The sequence below is a fragment of the Saccopteryx leptura genome, chromosome 3, assembly GCF_036850995.1.
Source record: "Saccopteryx leptura isolate mSacLep1 chromosome 3, mSacLep1_pri_phased_curated, whole genome shotgun sequence".
NCBI classification, from domain to species: Eukaryota; Metazoa; Chordata; class Mammalia; order Chiroptera; family Emballonuridae; genus Saccopteryx; species Saccopteryx leptura.
Genome location: NC_089505.1, coordinates 20,975,598 through 20,995,772, shown reverse-complemented (window position 1 = coordinate 20,995,772; position 20,175 = coordinate 20,975,598). Strand labels below are relative to the sequence as shown.

Here is a 20,175-nt window from a genome sequence, read left to right as displayed (position 1 = left end):
TGCACATAACAGTATCTTAAGTTTATAACAGCTGGCGGGTACATCTATCTCTGTATTGACCTTTCTCTGCTTTCAAATAGATTGGATCTGCTTAAAAGTAATGAGGGATATAGTCTTCATTTTTATCTTCAAGAAATGTATGAAATAACTGTTATGAATATATTCATCATTACTGAGATGTTTATAAAGGATAAAATGGTTTATTATTCTCAGTTGTGGGCCCTCATATAGGAAACACACCTCAGAGAGAAGCAGTAGAGGATAGTGTTTCATAATGTTATTCTTTGGAGGTAGACTTCCTAGGTTCAAACACTGGTTTTGCCACTTAGCAGTGGTACTGTGGGCAGCTTCCTTAGCTTATTATAAATATTAGTCTTATTGATGACCATTCTGCTTATCACTAATCAGTTCAAAAAACAGAAATTTGCCCTACCCCATCTTTTTCTATCTTTAATCACTAGTACTGGGGATTTCTGAGAAAGTCCCCGACAAGGCTGGATCTTGAACAAATATGAATTTATGGCCCAGAGAGAATAGCAGTGCCGTGTAAATTACTGATAGAGGCCAGGTTGAAGGACAGATCTTAGAGGAAGAGTTAAATGGGGCTGTTCACCAAATCCCAGAATGAGGCAGAAATTACCAGCAGTCACTGGTCAAGGTGGCCTCCCACGTGGGAAGCCCTGCATGGAAGAATGGAAGGAACTCAGTATTTGTAGAATAGAAGGAACTCAATATCTGCAGAACTGCTCTCAGGAGGGAGTTAGGAGTGAGCTGAGCTAAGCACACCCGGTAATCCCGAGATTTACCAATCAGATTCCTCATTCCACCTCTGCCGGGACTGGGAGAATAAAGGGGCGGGGAGGAGGCTGGAGTGTGCTCTGTGAGGAGATCCGACCCAGGGTGGGAAGTGTGTCCTGCAAATATGCAGACAGCCTATCTCCCGGCCACCTGCCTCCTTCAGTCCTCACCGAAAATGACGCCTGTGTGCACACTGTGAGCTTCTGCTTCCTGTTCTTTCCTCTCATTCCTTTAAAGCACAGCCTACCCTTCACACTGTCTTCTCTTGTGAACAAATTCTCCTGTGCCTAACATTTCCGTAAGCTCTTCCACACTTTTTTTTTTTATGATTGAAAGCTGGCTTTTCTCTTAATTTCCTGCTTTACTTAAATGTAAAGTTTAATTTGCCCCCTTTCCTTACCTGGCAGTCAGTGGGAATATTATGCATACATTTTTTTTATTCAGAAATTAAGTGGGGTGACATTGATTAATAAGAATACATAGGTTTCCGGTAAACATCGCTGTAGCATTTGAACTGTTGATTGCATTGTGTGCCTATCACCCAAAGTCAAGTGTACTGTGTCAGAAAATAATAGTCTGTGTATTTAACAACTGCGATGGCCCCCAAATTATTGGGGTGCCAGACATAAACTCCTGGTATGGCGCCACAGACGCATTAGCTGAGCAGGAACCCTGCCACGCAGCTGAGAAAGGAGAGATAGCAGCCTCTTCGCTATTTCTAAAGCATTGCTGCTCCATCTGTCCACTACCTCCCCTTAGACGTGAAGACACCCGCTAGTCCACCCTCTCACCGTCTAATCCAGGGGTCCCCAAACTTTTTACACAGGGGGCCAGTTCACTGTCCCTCAGACCGTTGGAGGGCTGGACTATAAAAAAACTATGAACAAATCTCTATGCACACTACACATATCTTATTTTAAAGTAAAAAATAAAATGGGAACGAATACAATATTTAAAATAGAGAACAAGTAAATTTAAATCAACAAACTGACCAGTATTTCAATGGGAACTAGGCTCCTCTCACTGACCACCAATGAAAGAGGTGCCCCTTCCGGGTGTGCGGCGGGGGGCCGGATAAATGGCCTCAGGGGGCCACATGCGGCCCGCGGGCCGTAGTTTGGGGACCCCTGGTCTAATCCCTGCTTTCTTTTCATCTATAGGGACCTCTTCTACTTTCCTCATTGACTTGGGCATCTGACTTCCCATTCATTCTCCATCTTTTTGTTTTTATTCTTGGTATCATTATCCATACTGATAACCTTTTATATTTTCACACCTAAATTTCTATCTAAAAAAGTTTTTATCCCGATTCTGTTTCTGAGTCCCATAGACCTGGCCGTACCTAGATTCAGGTAACATCCCATGTCATCTCGGCATCCCAGAGATGATCTATCTCCAGGAGACAAAGGGCAGGTTGTTCTCCAGAGCACACATTTTATTTCACTACCTCTCATCTGGCCATGTACATCTGGATGCCACTGATTTGCCATGTTAGTTAGCAAAGATCCCTCTATTTTATCAAATCCCAATTGTTTACAGTGTCATTGATAACTCAACTCTCCTTCACATTAAAGTTATAGATCTTATGAGAAGGGTACCTTCTTTCATTACTTTATTATATACCAGGATCATCTCTATACTGTTATATAACTTTATAGCTTTTGTCCTGTAGGTATAATTCCTCTACAATGATACAACTAGATTATTTTAAAGAAAACAAAACAAAAAAAACCAACGCACATATTCTGATGTTTTCAGTTGTTGAATTCATAACTTTCTTTTTATTTTTTCTTCTTTCTGAACCTGTCCATTTTTCTCTTATCTTAAACTCTTTCTTTTTTAGACTGAACAACCCCCTTTATCCAGCTGAGATTCTATCCTAAACTGTTTCAGTGATGTCAGGATCTAGAATTTCCTCTCCCCTTTGAATTTCCTGCCTACTTTTTAAATCGCTGACACTCTGATGACCACACCCTCTCTTTTCCTGCTATTAATTTTTGGCTGCTTAATGTTGCATTAGAAAGTGAAACATGATAACATTACTGTAGTTTGGCCCTTTTGACTTAAAACTGATATTGCGATTCTGAAAGATTTTCTATCATATTTGCTACCACGTCTATTTTAAAGATTTTGGTTTATTTAGCTCCCCAAACTCTTTCTCAGCAGGTGGTCTTGAGAGGCCATCTGATAAATGCCCCTTCTGTGAATTCTAAATTTTAAATTGTGTTTTAATTGTGATAAAGTTAATATTGTCCTAATGGGGCATTTGCTCTAAGTTATTGCCAGTTTTAAAAAGAGAGTATCTGCCAAAGATCATAATAACAGTTAATATTTATTGAACATTTTTTATATGCTTAGTGTTCCACAGGCATTGCCACCTTTGACCATGGTGTGGTCATTGCAACTCTAATAATATTTGGCTCAATACCCTGTCTAATAGCTTAAATATTATTTTGCAGTCTTCTTGGATGACTATATTGAAATGTTTTAAATACTAAAACCCAAGGTGCCAAGTATTCTTTTGTGATCCAAAAATAATACATTCAATTGTATATTATACTTAGAATAGCGTAAGAGAAGATAGCTAATGATTTGAAACTTCAGCCGGAAGACAGGCTCTTAGTAACTTTGACAATATTTTTTCCTTTCTGGAAAAATGTGAATGGGAAATATACTAATAAATTCAGTAATGGAAATGACATGGCTTAACTTTTTATATTACATTTCTTTAATTTAGGGTTATGTTAATTAAATATCTACTTTTTAGTTTAGTGATGTTTAATATAGGTTCTTATTAACATATGGTTTCCAAGGCCAGTGAAATTGTCAAATCTAATAAAAACAGACTTCAAAGACAAAATTCTGTCTTCCTATTCTTTTATGAGTCTCTTAAAAATTCAGGGCACCTTTTAAAAAGCCGCTAGAGAAGATTAACCTTTAACATCATCATTACATCTAATGTTATCACATTTTACAATGCCACTGACTCCACTTTTAACTTGAGGTAGTTGATTTTGCTAACCATGTTGTAAAACTACTAAAACTTCTTTTTCCCCAGTCTAATAGAGGAAGAAGATTCTGCTGCTCTCCCCTTTCCTTTTCCTCGCGTTCAGTGCTTTGCCATACCACTTTCTGTAGTGATGGAACTGTTCTATGTCTGCACCGGTCAGTACGGGAGCCATTACCCACAGCTGGGATGTTGAGCTCTTGAAATGTAGATAGTGCAACTGATGAACTCAATCTCAAATTTTACTTATTTCAAGTAACTGAAATTGAAATTGAAATAGCCACTTGTTGCTGGTGGCTACCATCCTGGAAGCCCAGCCTTAGTGTTCTTTCAGTACAGAGTGAATTCTGAGGACTTCACTTTTTTCTCCTACTGAGTCTTCCTTCTCTTTCTGGAAGCAGGAATAATCCTTTTTTCATGTTACTGGTTATTCTTGTATTAACAAAGATGTTTTCTTTTATTATAATGTAATTTATAAACTATGGGTATTATCATAAACTAAAAATAACTGATTTGTAGTGAGAACGCCAAATTGGACATATAATGCCTTATAGTCCTCACACAATATGGGATTGTATGTCTTTGCTTCTCTTACTTTGGGTCATTATATGTTTTTCAAAACTTGGCGTATATATCTGGGCAGTTTCTATCTGCTCTCTTAAGTGCTGCCCATGGTGGAAGCAATGCAATGGAAGGAGCTTAGACTTTAGTTTGGATTCCAAATTCTCACCATGGCTTCCTGAGCAAGTTTCTTCCTTGTCTGAGCCATATTTCCCTCCTAGAGTTGTTAGGTTTTCACTTCCAAGTACATTTGGTTTATTAGCTTTCTCCTAACTGGATGCTAGAACTTTCTATCTCTGAAGCAACTTGATATCAGAGCAGTTGAAAAAACAGTATCTTATTTTAATAAATGCTCCTCCTTATTCACTCATAGTCTTCTCCTTTTTCATATCTGTATACTGAGAGAAGGACTAAAAAATTTCGTGAAGAAACATTGAATGGTTGAGGCATCTGGTAATTTAAAATAAATATACTGCTCACAAAAATTAGAAGATATTTTATTGCTTCATATGAAGCAATTAAATCCATGGTTTGTTTTCTTTTTCTTTCTTTCTTTCTCTTTCTTTCTTTCTTTCTTTCTTTCTTTCTTTCTTTCTTTCTTTCTTTCTTTTTTCTTTCTGTTTTCTCTCTCTCTCTCTCTTTCTTGTATGTAAACTACATAATAAGAAATATAATAAACAATATTGTAACAACTATGTATAATGTCTGATGGGTACTAGACTTAGTGGGTAGGTTACTTTATAAGTTATATAAATATCTAACCACTATGCTGTACATCTGAAACTATTTAATATTGAACATCAGCTATATCTGGAACTTTTTTAAAATGAAAAAAATAAAGTAAATGGCTGGATACTTTTCTACTATATTTAAATAATTATCATTTTTATGAAGCTTTACCTTCTATCAATCTTTTGTGTATTTTTATACATAATTTTTCATTTAACAATGTTTAGACAGTTGTAAAATAAATGATTCAATCTAAAAAGAGGAAATTTTTATAAAGCTTATTGTATAATAGACATCATTCTAGATTTATCAGACATTCAATGAGGATATCTATTTATTGTTTTGCCCATGTCAAGGGCCTGAAGAATAAAACTGAAGCCAGGTGGAGTTAGGATAATGAGTCAATTATCCAAAATGTAAATGCCCATGGGTATATGTCAAATAAAGAAATGTTTTCAAAGAAGATTCTGAAAACATGATTGATGACTGGTTCTAAAGTCTTGGGAAGATGTAAGCTTTAAAATGTTTAGAGTCAAACTGAGAAAGTACAATTAACACCATACAGAAATTTAAAGTTTCTTCTTGCAAAGCAGTCAATCCATTGCCCAAGAAAAAGCTTTCATCTTGAAAGATGAAAGAATTAAATTGAAACTAGAATACTGAAGGCTACTATGGAAGCATGCATTTATTTGGGCATATGGTAGTAATCCACGAAACCCGTAGTTATAGTCTATTGGAGAATAACCAAAACAGATTTTCCAGGCAAAGAGTCTGCCAGATCAGGTTGCTTTTTACTGTGGAAAAAGAAAGATGCAGTGAAGTACATACAGCAATGTTAAAGGTTTTTTCTTCTTCTTCTTTTTTTCTTTTTATTTCAAAGTCACTTCAGACTCTCTTTTATAAAAGTATTGTCTTCATCTTTATAAGTTTAATCCTTCAGGTGTGAGTCCCATAGATTTTGATGATCAATTTTTTTATTTCTCTTCAGTCAAAAGAGTTAATTTCATTGAAAAAGACATTTGCATGTTCTTCAATACAATCAGTGTGGAACAGGAAATCAAAGGAATATCTGGTTTGTTATTGATTAAAGAGTTAAGCAACAGACATTGAAGATGCAGGATCAAATAATCTAAAAGAAGAGGTCAGGGTTGTATGTATTAGTGTTTTGCATCGACACTCAAGTACTTCTTGATGTACTGAGGACCTCTGATTTCTACTCTGATTTCTAGCAGTCTTTTTTACAAATTACATTTAAAAATACTGGAAAGAAATTGCATCAGGTCAGTTCAGTGTACTTACAGCAAAATTGTTTTTAACTATCAGAGAGTTTTCAGTTAATATAATTGAAATTATTTAGTTTTCCTTTGTGACAAGTAAAATCATTCCTTATCACAGATAGGTAATTTATATGATTATATGTTTGCTCTAAAAGTAATCAATATGCATGCAGAAAAGCTGTCATTTGAGCAGAATTGGAATCTCATTGACGAACAATTTTATATAGCAAAGGGAATAGAGCCAATAGTAGTATTGTAATAACTATGTATGGTGTTAGATGGGAACTGGACCTGTGGTGTGATCACTTTTTAAGGTTTATAAATGTCTAATCACTATGTTTTACTTCTGAAAGTAGCAGAATAATGTATGTAAACTGTAATTGAAAAATAATTTTAAAAAAGACAACTATCAATTATAGCACCTATAGAACAAACAGTAAATGCAAGAGAATAAAATAAAAGTCTTAATCACACAGTTCTCAAAGAATTATACAATACCTCAAACTTCTTTTCGGATTTCAAGATTATTTTTTATTAGTTTATACCTAGCTCTTTATGAATAAGATGTAGAATTTTAGTTTGTTTTTCTATTAGCCAGCAGACAGTGGAACTAGACATGGACTGCAGGACTGAATGCTCTATCAAGCTAGTTGAGAGATATGCAGAACTTAATTTTATTTATTTATTTATTTGTTTGTTTGTTTGTTTGTTTTAGCCAAGAATATTGGCTGATAGATTGTGGTCATTATTTTATGAATTGAAGATGAACTAGAGATCAATGATTTATAGTTGTTCTGAAAACCTGTTTTGGGGTTTTTTTTAAGTGAGAGATGGGGAGAGGCTCAAATCAACAAAGCTATTTTTACCACCTGGGGCTGATGCTGGAGCAAATTGTGCCACTGGCTGTGGGAGTGAAAGAGGGAAAGAAGGGGGAGAGGGAGAGGGAGAGAAGTAGATAATTGCTTTTCATATGTGCCCTGACCACTAATTGAACCCTGGACATCCATAGGCTGGGCCAGTGCTCTATCCACTGAGCCAGCCAGCCAGGGCAACATGAACTTTTAAACAAAACTTAAGATATTGTTGATCAGTTTCTTGGAGTACCACTTAATGTGATCAATGGGGAAATATTTGTTTGAATTTCCTAGAGCAGAGGTATCAGCTTTGAGACAGAGCCTCAAGTAGATCAGATTTCCAAAAAAGGAAATCATTGGTAGGTCTGAAGGCCAGTAGCGGCTGGGTCTGGTATCACTCAGTAAGAGAGCAGCTTTGTGGAAGTGGGAACCCTAATACCAATGTCAAGGTGAGAATTGTTGTCTGAGAGGATATGAAACCTGATCAACCGAGGTTTCTTGCACCTGGAGTTGCCCCAAATCTTTTCTCATCGTAAGTCTTTAGTCTTTGGAAACTACTGTGTAACAAGGCTCATGTCTGTCTCTATCAGCCTTGCCCCTTTCGATCTGAAAGGTCAAGGTAATTCCATCTCATGCAGTTTAGCCCTGATGTCCACAATCACAGTCTGTCCACTGGGGTGAAGCACGATTGAATAAATGCTGATTTCTTGAGTCTCTGCAGTTGTTTCCTATGGATTTATCGCTTCAAATCCTGCCCGTGTAGGGCAGGCTTGAGACTGGATAAGTGGGTTTTCTCCAAAGCCCTTATGAGAACAACTAGAAAATTTGTGCATTCGTTTACACTTCTATTCTCAAAGACCTTTGTGGTTATCGGAGCCTTTATCACATAAAATGTATTTCCTAAATATGGTTTCCTGATTATGAAGTTTAGAATTTAAGTATCTGAATGTACTTTTCTGTGCTAAAAACAGAAATTATTATTGAAACAAAAACTTACCTTTAAATCAGACTGTACCGTACTGCAATGAATGATTTCTGCTCAATTGTTTTTATTCCCAGTGGACATTTGTCACACTGGACATTGGTCAGCCTTAAGTCAAATAGTGTTCTGTCCGAGGAATGCCTTATTGTTTTCCAACTTTTTGATGTAAATGTTGGTGATATTCTGCCTTTAGTTATTTATTTGGTTACAAAAGAAATTAGGACATTAGTAATTCCCTTTCCTAAAGAATTATTTAACTTTTCTTGGGAACAAAAATTATATGGGTCTGTTGTAAATATTCAGTTAATATAAAAATATATAAAAACAAGTGTTTATTGAGTTTTCAGTAGTAACCACAGGTGGTATACATCTTTCTAAACATTGCATATACATATAATTTCTTTCTTCTATTCCTCTCTTCATTTATCTAGATGTAATGAGAAAACATTATCTGAATGTGCATATACAGTACACATAGACTTCTGAAACCTGTTTTTACAATTTTACATTATAACATGGACATTCTTCTTGAACGGTTCATGTTTATACTTTTGTGGTGTGGAGGTATACATTTTAATTTTGATAGTGCCATGTCTTCTGAATTCAAAATAACTTTCTTATAGAGAAATTATATATATATATATATATTATTAGATAGATAGATAGATAGATAGATAGATAGATATCAAGGAATATAGTCAGTAGTATTATATAATATTATATAATATTATTATTTTGTAATTTTTTTATGAAGAGTCAGCCTCTTTCTTGGACGTGAACATTAGTTGGTCATACAAGATTATTAGGCTAAAAGTAAATATATGATATTTTGGATGTGATTCAAACATCTAAATATGGTTAGCATTCTCTTTCCACAGGGCCCATTTGGAGGCCAGTGCTGAGAAGTGGAACAGGTTGTTGATGTCCTTGGAAGAACTGATCAAATGGCTGAATATGAAAGATGAAGAGCTTAAAAAACAAATGCCTATTGGAGGGGATGTTCCAGCCTTACAGCTCCAGTATGACCATTGTAAAGTAAGTTGACCACGTGTAGTGGCTGCCTTGACAAATTAATTTTGATTTTGGTGAAGTAAATACTCAAAATAAAATTCTAGATAAATATAAGTTAAACCAATTGTTACAGATTCTCTCTCCACCCACCATCTCCTCCTCCTAATTGTCAATATTTACACACTTATTTTAAATTGTATCCATTGCTCCCACTTGTTTCAAATTAATTTTTCTCTTCATATTTCACTAACCTTAAAAAATTACAGATATATAAAGCATAATATTGCTTGTAGGTAATTATAAAATTTATCTAACTTTCCAATAGATTTGAAGATATTAATATATTGGGGAAGTTTTTTTAGTTTAAGTTCATCTTAAATTCAAAAATCATAGAGTCATAAAAATTAAAACTATCTTATTTATAGTAACTGAACATGAAAAATAAGGACTTGTAGTAGTAAGAAAAGAGAATGTATTTAAGTCTTAATAGGAGGTGAGAACAGTATTAAGACCATTTCATGACCCTGGCTGGTTGCTCAGCGGTTAGAATGTCGACTCAGTGTATAGACGTCCTGGGTTTGATTCTGGTCAGGGGACACAGGAGAATCGACCATCTGCTTCTACTCCACTCCCCTCTCCCTTTGCTCCCTCTTCCTCTCCCACAGCCAGTGGCTTGATTAGTTCCAGCGTGCCCTGGGTGTTGAAGATAGCTCTTTTGGAGCACATTAGCTTCAGACACTAAAAATAGCTCAGTACTGGAGCATCAACTCCAGACGGGGGTTGCCAGGTAGTTTCCAGTAAGTGTGCAGGCGGAAGTCTGCCTCACAAGCTCCCTTCTTCTCAGCCAAAAAAAAAGAGATCATTTTGTTTTCTGTATTGAGACTTTTCCTTGAGATATGTTTTGATTCTGCTCCAATTTCTGTCTCCAGTCAAATCTGTACTTCTAAGTGGATATGCTAAAATGTTATCAACTGACAAATTAATTCTTAGATCCTTAGAATTAATTAATATTGTTTAAGTATTTGCCTTATTAACTTTCTATTCAGTTACTTAATACTCCTTCCTACTCATTTCCTCATGTATATTAGCTTTATTTTATATATATATATATATATATATATATATATATATATACGTTTCTCTATATATGTATATATGTGTCTGTGTCTATATATATGTATTTTGCTTCAGATGCAATGCAGGTTCTCATTCTAAATCTGTACATTTTAATGCGATGTTAAAATGCTATTCCCATTTTAAAAATGATGAGCACCAACATATGTATCTTCTGAAGAAAGGTGATATCTATGTAATATGTTGCTTTGATGCAAAATGATAAAACCTTAAAGTTTGTTTTATTTTCAATCCTTGTAATGAGGTTATTCAAATGACCATTTGGTAAACATTTTTTTTTCTATTTTAAAAAGAAAATATAGAGAATAGCTCAAACTTGAGGTAAAAGAAGACAGTACTAGTGTGTGATACACAAAATTAATAATGACAATATGTAACAATAATAATATTTAAAGTGGTTTATTTAAGCAAATTACATTTTCCCTGACTTTTTTTCCAACTTCCCTTCTATTATTTTTTTACCATTTTTGTGGCTTCAGGTATTAGCAATGAAATAGAATAATGCAAAGCTTTCAAAAAACAGGGCTTTGCAAAGGAATAAAAGCTGCTATGATCATGTGCTACTAATTTTTATTAAAACAAAATCTTGAGGTATGAAACGGTTGTCCTGGCTTTATCCAGTAAAGTGCATATCAGCATTTCCAGTAAGTCCTGGCTGTTTTCTCCCCCTGCCCCCTCCGCCAGCCAGGTCACCTGTTTTATGCCGTTTCAGTCTATCTCAGAGCCCTGTGTGCTCTTCTCCTTTACCCCTTTAGACCCAGGCATTTCGGTAATAAAGTTAATACCAATAATGATGGTGATATAATACTGGTTCATTCATTCAGCAAGGATTTATTGAGTGCCTAATATGCAGTAGGCACTACTAGGCAATGGTAAATCAACAATGAACAGAGGTCTTGCCTGATTCTAAGTAGTAAGAGACAGATAATAGACAAGAAATAAATCTGTATCTCCCATGGTAATAAGTGCCATGAAAAATAAAAATAAAGCAAAGTCAAGGAGAGAGCAACCGAGTTGCTATTGTATGTGGAGAAGGTCAGGCAAGTGTCCTAATAGGTGGTTTTTGAGTAGAGGCCTGAGGTAAGCGAGGCAATAATCAGTGCTACTACTCTGTGGAGGAAGAAATCTTAGGGAAAAGGGGTCAGAAAGACACAGGCCATAAAGGCTGTGATATGCAGGGCATATTTGAGGAATACGGCAGATACCAACCACTATGGTTGAAGCTGTTTAGACAAATAGAGAAGGTTATGGAATGAGGTTGGAGTAAGGAAGGGGGAAAATCGTTCAGATCCCATAGGTCCTTGAAAATACCTGTAAGGGCTATGGCTTTTATTCTGAGTAAGATGAGAAGCCACGGAGGTTTTGATAATTTTGGTGCTGTGATTTACTTATATTATATAACAATTACTAGTTCAATGATGAATAGAATATACAGGAGATCTGGCATGCATTTCAGTAATCCAGGTTGGGGGGGTGACTGTGGAGATCATGAGAAGTAGCTGGTTTCTGAACACATTTTGAAACAGACAACAGGATTTGCTGGGTTGGAGATACATGGATTATAAGGGACTTTGACTCATGGTGTCAGGAGTCAAAGGTTTTCGGACAAAGTTCATGGAAGAATGGAAGTATCATTTGGAAAGATGGGAAAAGTGCTCAATGAGCAATCTGGGGAGGAACTGTTTTTTGGCATTTTTAAGTTTAAGATGCTTATTAGGCAGTTGAGTATATTTGCGTGAAGTTGGGGGAAAGGTCAGGACTAGATCAAAATCATTATTTTATATATATATAAAAGTAGTATATATATATATATTAGTAGTAGTCATGGAATTGGATATATATATCCAATTAGTAGTGTATATATATTATAGTATATATTAGTAGTAATATATACTATTATATATATAGTATATACTATAATATTAGTATATACCACTAATTAGTATATACCACTAATATACTACTAATTAGTATATACTAATATTAGTATATACTACTAATATATAGTATATAGTGTGTGTATATATATACATATATATATATATAGTAGTAGTAGTCATGGAATTGGAAAAGATCATTTAGAGAGTCAGGAATTCTAAGACATGAGCCCTGGGCCACCCTCGCTTCATAGGTTGGCAAGACTAAGAAGGCAGAACCAAAATGGTAGAAGAACCAAGAAGACAGAGTCTAAGATTCCAAGTAAATGTTTCATGAAGGGGAGGGTGTCATCACAAGGCTTAAATACTGTGGAGAGGTTGAACAAGATGAGGTCAGAAAACTGACCATCTGAGGGCAGTTGTTACCCTTGACAGAAGTCATTTCAACGGGGTGATCATCTTGGAAGCATAATTAGAGAGGATTCAAGAAAGTATATGTGTTGAAGTATAGAGAATTCTTTCAAGAACTTTCTTTTTTTTTACAACAAAGGAAACAAATGAGGTAGGAGCTGGAAGGAGAATGTTGGGTTCAGTACATTAGTTCCCCCTTATCTATGGAAATACATTCCAGGACTACAGATGATACTAGACCCTATATGTACTATATTTACCCTATATATACATACTTATCTATAATAAAATTTAAGTTACAAGTGAGGTACAGTAAGTGATTAACGATAATAGCTAACTATCATAGAACAGTTCTAACAATATACCATAATAAAAGTTATGTGAATGTGATCTGTCTGTCTCTCTCAAAATCTATTATTATTCTGTACTCAACCTTTTCTTTTTTTGATGATGTGAGATAATAAAAGGCCTTATTACCTCAAGAATGTCCATTTTTTTTACTTAAACTGCTTTACGGCTCCTCATTGGCATATTAGAATTGCCAGCATCACTACTCTTGTGCTTTGGGGCCGTTATTATAAAATAAGAGTACTTGAACGCAAGCACTGATACCATGCCAGTTGATTTGATAACGAGATGGCCACTGAGAGACTAACAAGTAGGTTGCATTTGAAGAGAAAAATACTAAACGAAGGGATGATTCACATCCCACGCAGGACGGTGTGAGTTCTCATCACACCAGCCAGAATGGCATGTAATTTAAAACTTATGAATTATTTATTTCTGAAATTTTCCATTTAATATTTTCAACCCACAGGTGATTACAGGTAACCTAAACCGTGGAAAGTAAAACTGCAGATAAGGGAACACTACTGTGATGGTTTTATAAAGGCGGGCTGGTTGAACGTGCTTCCGTGATGATAGGGGGAAAAGTCAATGCCCCAGGAGGGAGGGTTCCATGTGGGAACAGTGACGGCTGGATCCAATATACAAGTGGAGCAGTTGGTCTTAAGTACACGGGCTGTCTGAGATGCTTTATTTTTGAAACACACAGTACTATTTAGGGAAATTGAATTAATTTGACATAATCTCTCAGTGCTAAATTAGAACGTCTAGAGATTATGAGATGATATTTTTTTTAAAGGAGACAAAGACATTTAACACTAATTTCTTAATTACTCCGGGAGATGTAATAACATAAATGCGAGTCTTGAGTGTCATTGTACACAGGTCTTTAAAAACCAATTTAAAAAGCAATATGTCCTTCAGTTGAGGACAAGACAAATACACAGCCACAAGAAACATCTACAACCACCTGGGTTGATGTTACATGAGTAAGCACTTTAAGTTTTACATTAAAATTTCTAGTGGCATCATTATACAGTGTGTCCATAAAGTCATGGTGCACTTTTGACCAGTCACAGGAAAGCAACAAAAGATGATAGAAATTATAAATCTGCACCAAATAAAAGGAAAACTCTCCCAGTTTCATACCTATTCAGTGCAGTTCGATGTGGGCTCACGCACAGATTTTTTAGGGCTCCTTAGGTAGCTATCCCGTATAGCCTCTACAGACTCGTCACTGACTGATGGCCTACCAGAACGGGGTTTCTCCACCAAACTGCCGGTTTCCTTCAACTGCTTATCCCACCGAGTAATGTTATTCCTCTGTGGTGGCCCTTCGTTATAAACACGCCGATATTCACGTTACACTTTGGTCACGGATTCAAATTTAGCGAGCCACAGAACACACTGAACTTTCCTCTGTACCGTCCACATCTCGACTGGCATGGTTGTGGGCTGCTCTGCTGTATACACGGTGTTATGTCATCATCTGCGCATGCGCACATGCTGCCACATCATTCTACAGAAACTGGGAGGGTTTTCCTTTTATTAGGTGCAGATTTCACATTTTTATCGTCTTTTGTTGCTTTCTTGTGACCGGTCAAAAGTACACCATGACTTTACGGACACACTGTATATGGAGTAAGAAACACATTGAGTGGATGTGGGTAATTATCAGCTAGAAAAACATTAAGTGATTTGAAAGTTCCTTCCAGGGATGTAAACTGTATGTGAAAGAGTTATGTGAGAAATTTGAACAAAGTAATTAGGAGTAGACATCTGACTAACCTATATCCTCAGCAGCTTATATATTTAAGTTTACTAATACTTTTTTTGGGGGGGAGGGCTTTTCTCATTTGGGGAGTGTTATTTTATCCTCTACTGAAGTACCTTATGTTGGGCCTTTCTATACAATGTTACTGATTTTAGCACATGACCTTAGACCCAGTTTCAATTCCCACCTGTTCCACTCTCTAGTTCTGTGATCTAGGCTTTTGGACACATTGTCCAGTCTCTTCAGTCCTGTTTTTCATCATCAGTGTGTGTAAACCACTTAGCACAGTACAAATAGTAAGTGCCTAATAAGCATTAGCTTTTGGAGTTACTCTTTAAATGAGGGCTTACATCTTCTAGTATTTTTAAAACTTTTAGTTGCTCCATGTTTGCATATTTTATTTATTATAGATGCATTACATTAAGCACTATAAGTTTTGATTTCATGACTTACATGTATTATTTTAGCCTGTTGATAGCTTAAAAGAAAATTTAGGCTACGTACTCAGGAAATGGGATGAAGTCATTGAAACAACAATATTTTTGAGAATTTATGTAATGTAAGATGCTATATAAGAGTCTAGAGACTGGAAGATGATTTATGTCTTGGTTTTAATAAAAGAAAACAGCTGATGCCAAGCAATAAGGCATACAGTGCCTTCAGTTAACTTACCAGAGGTTAATAGGCAAATCATAAATGTTTAACCATGTGTCCAATTACCTCTAAAGGCAATATTTGGAGGTTACTATTAATAATAAGTAAGGAACATAATTAATATGCATTATCTTACTTTTGCATAACTTTATCCTGGGTCCAGGCTGTTTTCACTGTCCTAAATAGCTACAGTAAGAGACTTTGGAATCTCATATTAATGTGTGTAGTCACCTCTGTTACATACGGATTGGTTTATGGGAACTCATATTCTCAAACTCTTCTGATTCCTACGTATATTTCTATATTCTAGTCTCTTATATACGATCAGTGATTTGATGACCCTTTTTCATAACTGTTCTTTGATAATGACAGTGCCAATTACCGCATCATCCATCCATCCATCCATCCATCCACCCACCCACCCACCTACCCATCTACCCACCCACTTACCAACACTATTCACTGAATGCCTTACGTGTTGAATTTGATGCTGAATATACAAAGAGCAATAAGGCACAGCCTCTGCACCTCAGTGACATATCTTAATAATTTGTATTAAATAATTTAATAACTCCTATACCTAAATGCCCTGTGCTTGTGTAAATGTTTAAGTGATGGCTCTGAGATGTCTATTTAGGATGATACTGGGAGGTCATGCTTTAAAACATCTCATCTACTCAACATCTAGCCATTATAGATAAAATATTTTACAAAACTAGAAAACCAAATATGGGAGCATTGGACTCCACAATATGACATACATTCTGTAGTCCAGAAACAAACCAGGAAAGCAAAGTAGTTCGTAGGGTTGATGCTGCTGAAACTGTAGCCATCCTGGGCGATGAGTAAGCAGAAAGCCCCGTAGCACAATCTCTTTTACACATTGAACAAGTGACTCATTTCCTTCTCTAATGTGTCCAAGAACTGAATTATGAAACATCAATGTATTTCAGAATCTTAATTACATGATTGTACTTTCTTGATCGTTTTAACCAGTGACTCAGATCATTATAGGTTTTCAGCAACAACAACAATATAAATACTTTGTTTAATGATTTAACAAAATGTACACATAGGCAGACTTACTAAATAATAATAATAATAATAATAATAAAAGTTGAAGGGCCCTGACAGTTAAGTGTTTGACGTGGGGCGTGGCACAAAGTTCATACACAGTAACTAGTGATGCATTCTTCTTCCCGTAATGGCTAAAGATCTGACATGATAGTTTTGATCATTTGTGTTTTGTTTAAAACTGTCTAGGGTATATGAGTTATTTTAATCAAATAAAAGCATATTAGTGCAGCCCAGCAGAAGTAGCTTTCCATTACATCTTGGCTTAACTGCTAAATTAGACAGGAGCCGCCTTCCAGTCTTTACAAACATCAGTTTGTAAATAAAACAATCATTTTTTTTTCTCATCTAGGTACATATTTAATTCCCTCAAATGTCAACATAATTTGCTACTTTAAAACACATAATTTAAATGTCTATTTTAGAGTAAATGGATAGTTGATTTTGCCATATGACTTAAATTTTTAGTATTATTTTTAAAGTTTTATGGAATGTGAAGTCATTTACATGCATCTTCACTTTTGAGAGTGTGAGATTACTTGGAGAGTACCTACAATCAATTACTTGGAGAGTACCTATACTGTATGTAATTTTCATTGGTAATATTATGGAGTTACTTCAGCCAAATGCTTTAAGATGGGATGAAATTGCTGAAACAGGTTTTGCTGTTCAACTTTCACTTCATTTTCATACCAATGGAAATACTAGGTTATGTGGGGGCCAGTTATCAAAGCTCTAACACCCTTTCTCCAACAGAATTCATGTTTGGTTTTAGGAAAGGAAATCACCAAGAATAACTGAAAGTCTGATTCAGGTAAATTTTCCTGTAGTTTTGCCCATTCCCTCAGGGCTACTCTGTCCTTAGCTTAACCCAATGCAATTCCTGTATTCAAATCTCATTACGTAAGTAAGAGGCAGGACATTAGGGCCTAAAACTGAATTGCAAAGGTACATAAGCAAACTAACTCATTAAAATAACAAATTTGAACATTATCTTTAAAACAGCAATATCCCACCACCAAATTTAGTGTTTGTGTGCACTTTTCTCCTGATAAAGCAATCTGAGATCCTCCCTGCAAACCTGTAATTTCAAGACCTTGCTGTGTTATGTTTAGCTCTGCTAAAGTGGGAAATTGGTCTCTTGCTAAAATTGCTTAAACTTAATTTTCAAGTTTCCTTTCTACTGTGCCACCTATGTTGACTTCCTTCTTATCAAATACGAAATGCATAGCCCCTTACGATCAGTTAGTAAGGAGAAGCAGCAGTTCTGAAAGTGAGCCTGCACTTATCTGCCACACTTCATTTGTGTGCTGTCTAAGTTGTCAGCTGAACCTGTGATAGGTATAATTGGAACCTCGCCCCAAAAGGTTTATCTAAGTTTAGAGGGAGAATCACAGCAGCCAAATGAGCTGTCACTCTCTGGTGATGAGATTAAAAGTAGACCACAGATGTAGTCAAGAAATAGAGCTCTGTAAATCTAAGTGATATAGTCCACCCCTTTATTCAGCCCATTCCTAATGAACTGCCTCTGTACATATTTAGCTCAGAGACAGTTTCACTTATGTAACGGGTTATTTCTTTATTCAGGAGACTTCTATGTTGCACCTGATATTAACCACATGCATTGCTGGGTACGGGGCATGCATAAGTTTGTGATTGTTTTTGCTGTCACAGATGTCACTATCTAGCAGCAGAGACAAGCTTGACAAGAAGTAGCGACAGAGGGATATCAAAAGAACTGTAATGTGAGCATGAACACAAGCCGGGGAGACACAGATGAATCATGATTATTTGTATTTGGGACGCTTGGGTAGAGCTCCATAGGGCAAGTGGCCTTTTAGCTAAAAAGACAATGGAGTAAGAATTCACTATAGATATTTATAAGAATTTCTGGTAGGAAAATCCTCCAAATTAACCCTGGTATGACTTGGAATATGCAATAGAGTAAGAGCTGTTGCTCACCTTCCTTTTTGATATTACATAGAATAAGAATGAAAGAGAAAGAGAATACACATTCAGCACCTAATGTGATACTTTATGGTAATAAATAGTGAGCCTATTTGCTTAATAAAGGAATACATTTATGTGTCCATATATTTTTAAAAATGTAAGAAAGAACACTGTTTTATCACAGTGAGAATCTGAAGGATTCCTCTCTTAGTCTTAGCATTCATACTTGGTATTGTGATTGCGGCATCATATTTTTATGTCACTGGGATGGAACCAAACTAAATTTATATATTAAATGTTCATTTAGGGATATGAACCAAAACTTCTAAAGTATTATAAAGATTTTTAAAAAAATTTAATCTGCAGATCAGTGAAAAATAAGCCTGTTTTCTTTCCCCTTTTTTTCATATGGTTTTATTAGTGCTATCAAATTTAATGACTCTGTCCTTTTTAGTTGTCGTATTATAATGACTTCAGATCCATATATGCTGATTTGGTTTTGGAAGCAAGTTGGGGAAAAACAAATTTACATTCTAAGAGAATCTTTTTATGTTGGTATCTTTTTTTTTTCTGTTTGTGTTCTTCAATAAGCAGTGCTTGTTTGAAACCAACAACTAAGGAAGCCTGTGTATCAGCAATACTTCTGTTTCTTCTAGGTCAGATGCTTTGCATCTAAGGCCAGCTTCATGGGTATGTGTCCCTCCTGTCATGAGCACACAGGGCTTTGCTTTTAGAAGGGCCCTGCTCTTGGTCTGTACTGCTCTGCTGCTGCCATCTTGACAGTCTGAATACTGTAGAACAAGGGGCTCTGTGATTTCACTACACACAGGGCTCTGCAAATTATATAGCCGGACCTGCTTGCATCAAGAGGGAAAACATTAATGTGTATGGTTTGACATACATAAACTAACACTTCTACAATAATAAAAGCCTCTTAAAACATAATTTAAGCACCCCCTTTCTTTTCAAGTAAGTAAACTATCCGAGCCTCCACACTCACTTACATGCCTCTTATTGTGACTTGTGATGTCTGTTTGTTAGAGTTGGATACGTTGTGATTAGTGGGTTTTTTTCAGTCCTTCTTTGGCTATGGACTCACTAATTGATCTTCTTTCTCTTTACTGGAGTTTTAGGTCACTACTCTATTCTGATTTTCTTCTCACCTCACTGGTACCTCCTTCTCAGTCTCCTTTGCTGGTTCCTCCTTTTACCCTCAACGTCCTAAAATTGGGATGCCCCAGGGGTATTCCTATTCCTTTCCGAACTCACTTGATCTCCTGGTTTTACCAGCCATCTCTAGTAGTATATGCCCATCACTCCCAAGTTTATAGCTGTTTACATGTCATTTCTACTTGTGAATCTAATAGATATCTCCATCTTAGTATATCTATACCAAATTCCTGAAATTGCCTCAAGCTTCTACTCAGTCTCCCCCCCCCCATGTCAATTGATGGAATTTTATTCCATTTGTTAGGTAAAAATAAATAATAATTCAGTATTATCATTCTCTCGTGCTCAGTTTCTTGGGAAATCTTGTTGATTCTATGTTCAAAATATAGAATCTGAATCTGACAAGTTCTTTGTAGTTACAATTATTAGTCTGTGGGGTTTTTTTTTGTTTTTGTTTTGTTTTAGCACAATATCCAGGATATTTCTATTCAAATAAATCAGAAGTCTTTAGTGGCTTTCTGTCTAATTCAGAATAAAAGCCACAGTCCTTAAAATGGTTTTTAAGAC

General features: G+C 35.8%; 1 protein-coding gene across 5 annotated transcripts in view; it reads left to right on the top strand.

The window, feature by feature from the left end:
• Positions 1-20,175, top strand: part of UTRN (utrophin) — a 515,659-nt gene that overhangs the window by 354,040 nt on the left and 141,444 nt on the right. For all 5 annotated transcript variants that reach the window (XM_066373070.1, XM_066373071.1, XM_066373068.1 and 2 more), the window contains one exon: positions 9,087-9,243. In XM_066373070.1, the coding sequence (XP_066229167.1) occupies positions 9,087-9,243 (157 nt within the window). The remainder of the gene's footprint in view (positions 1-9,086; positions 9,244-20,175) is intronic.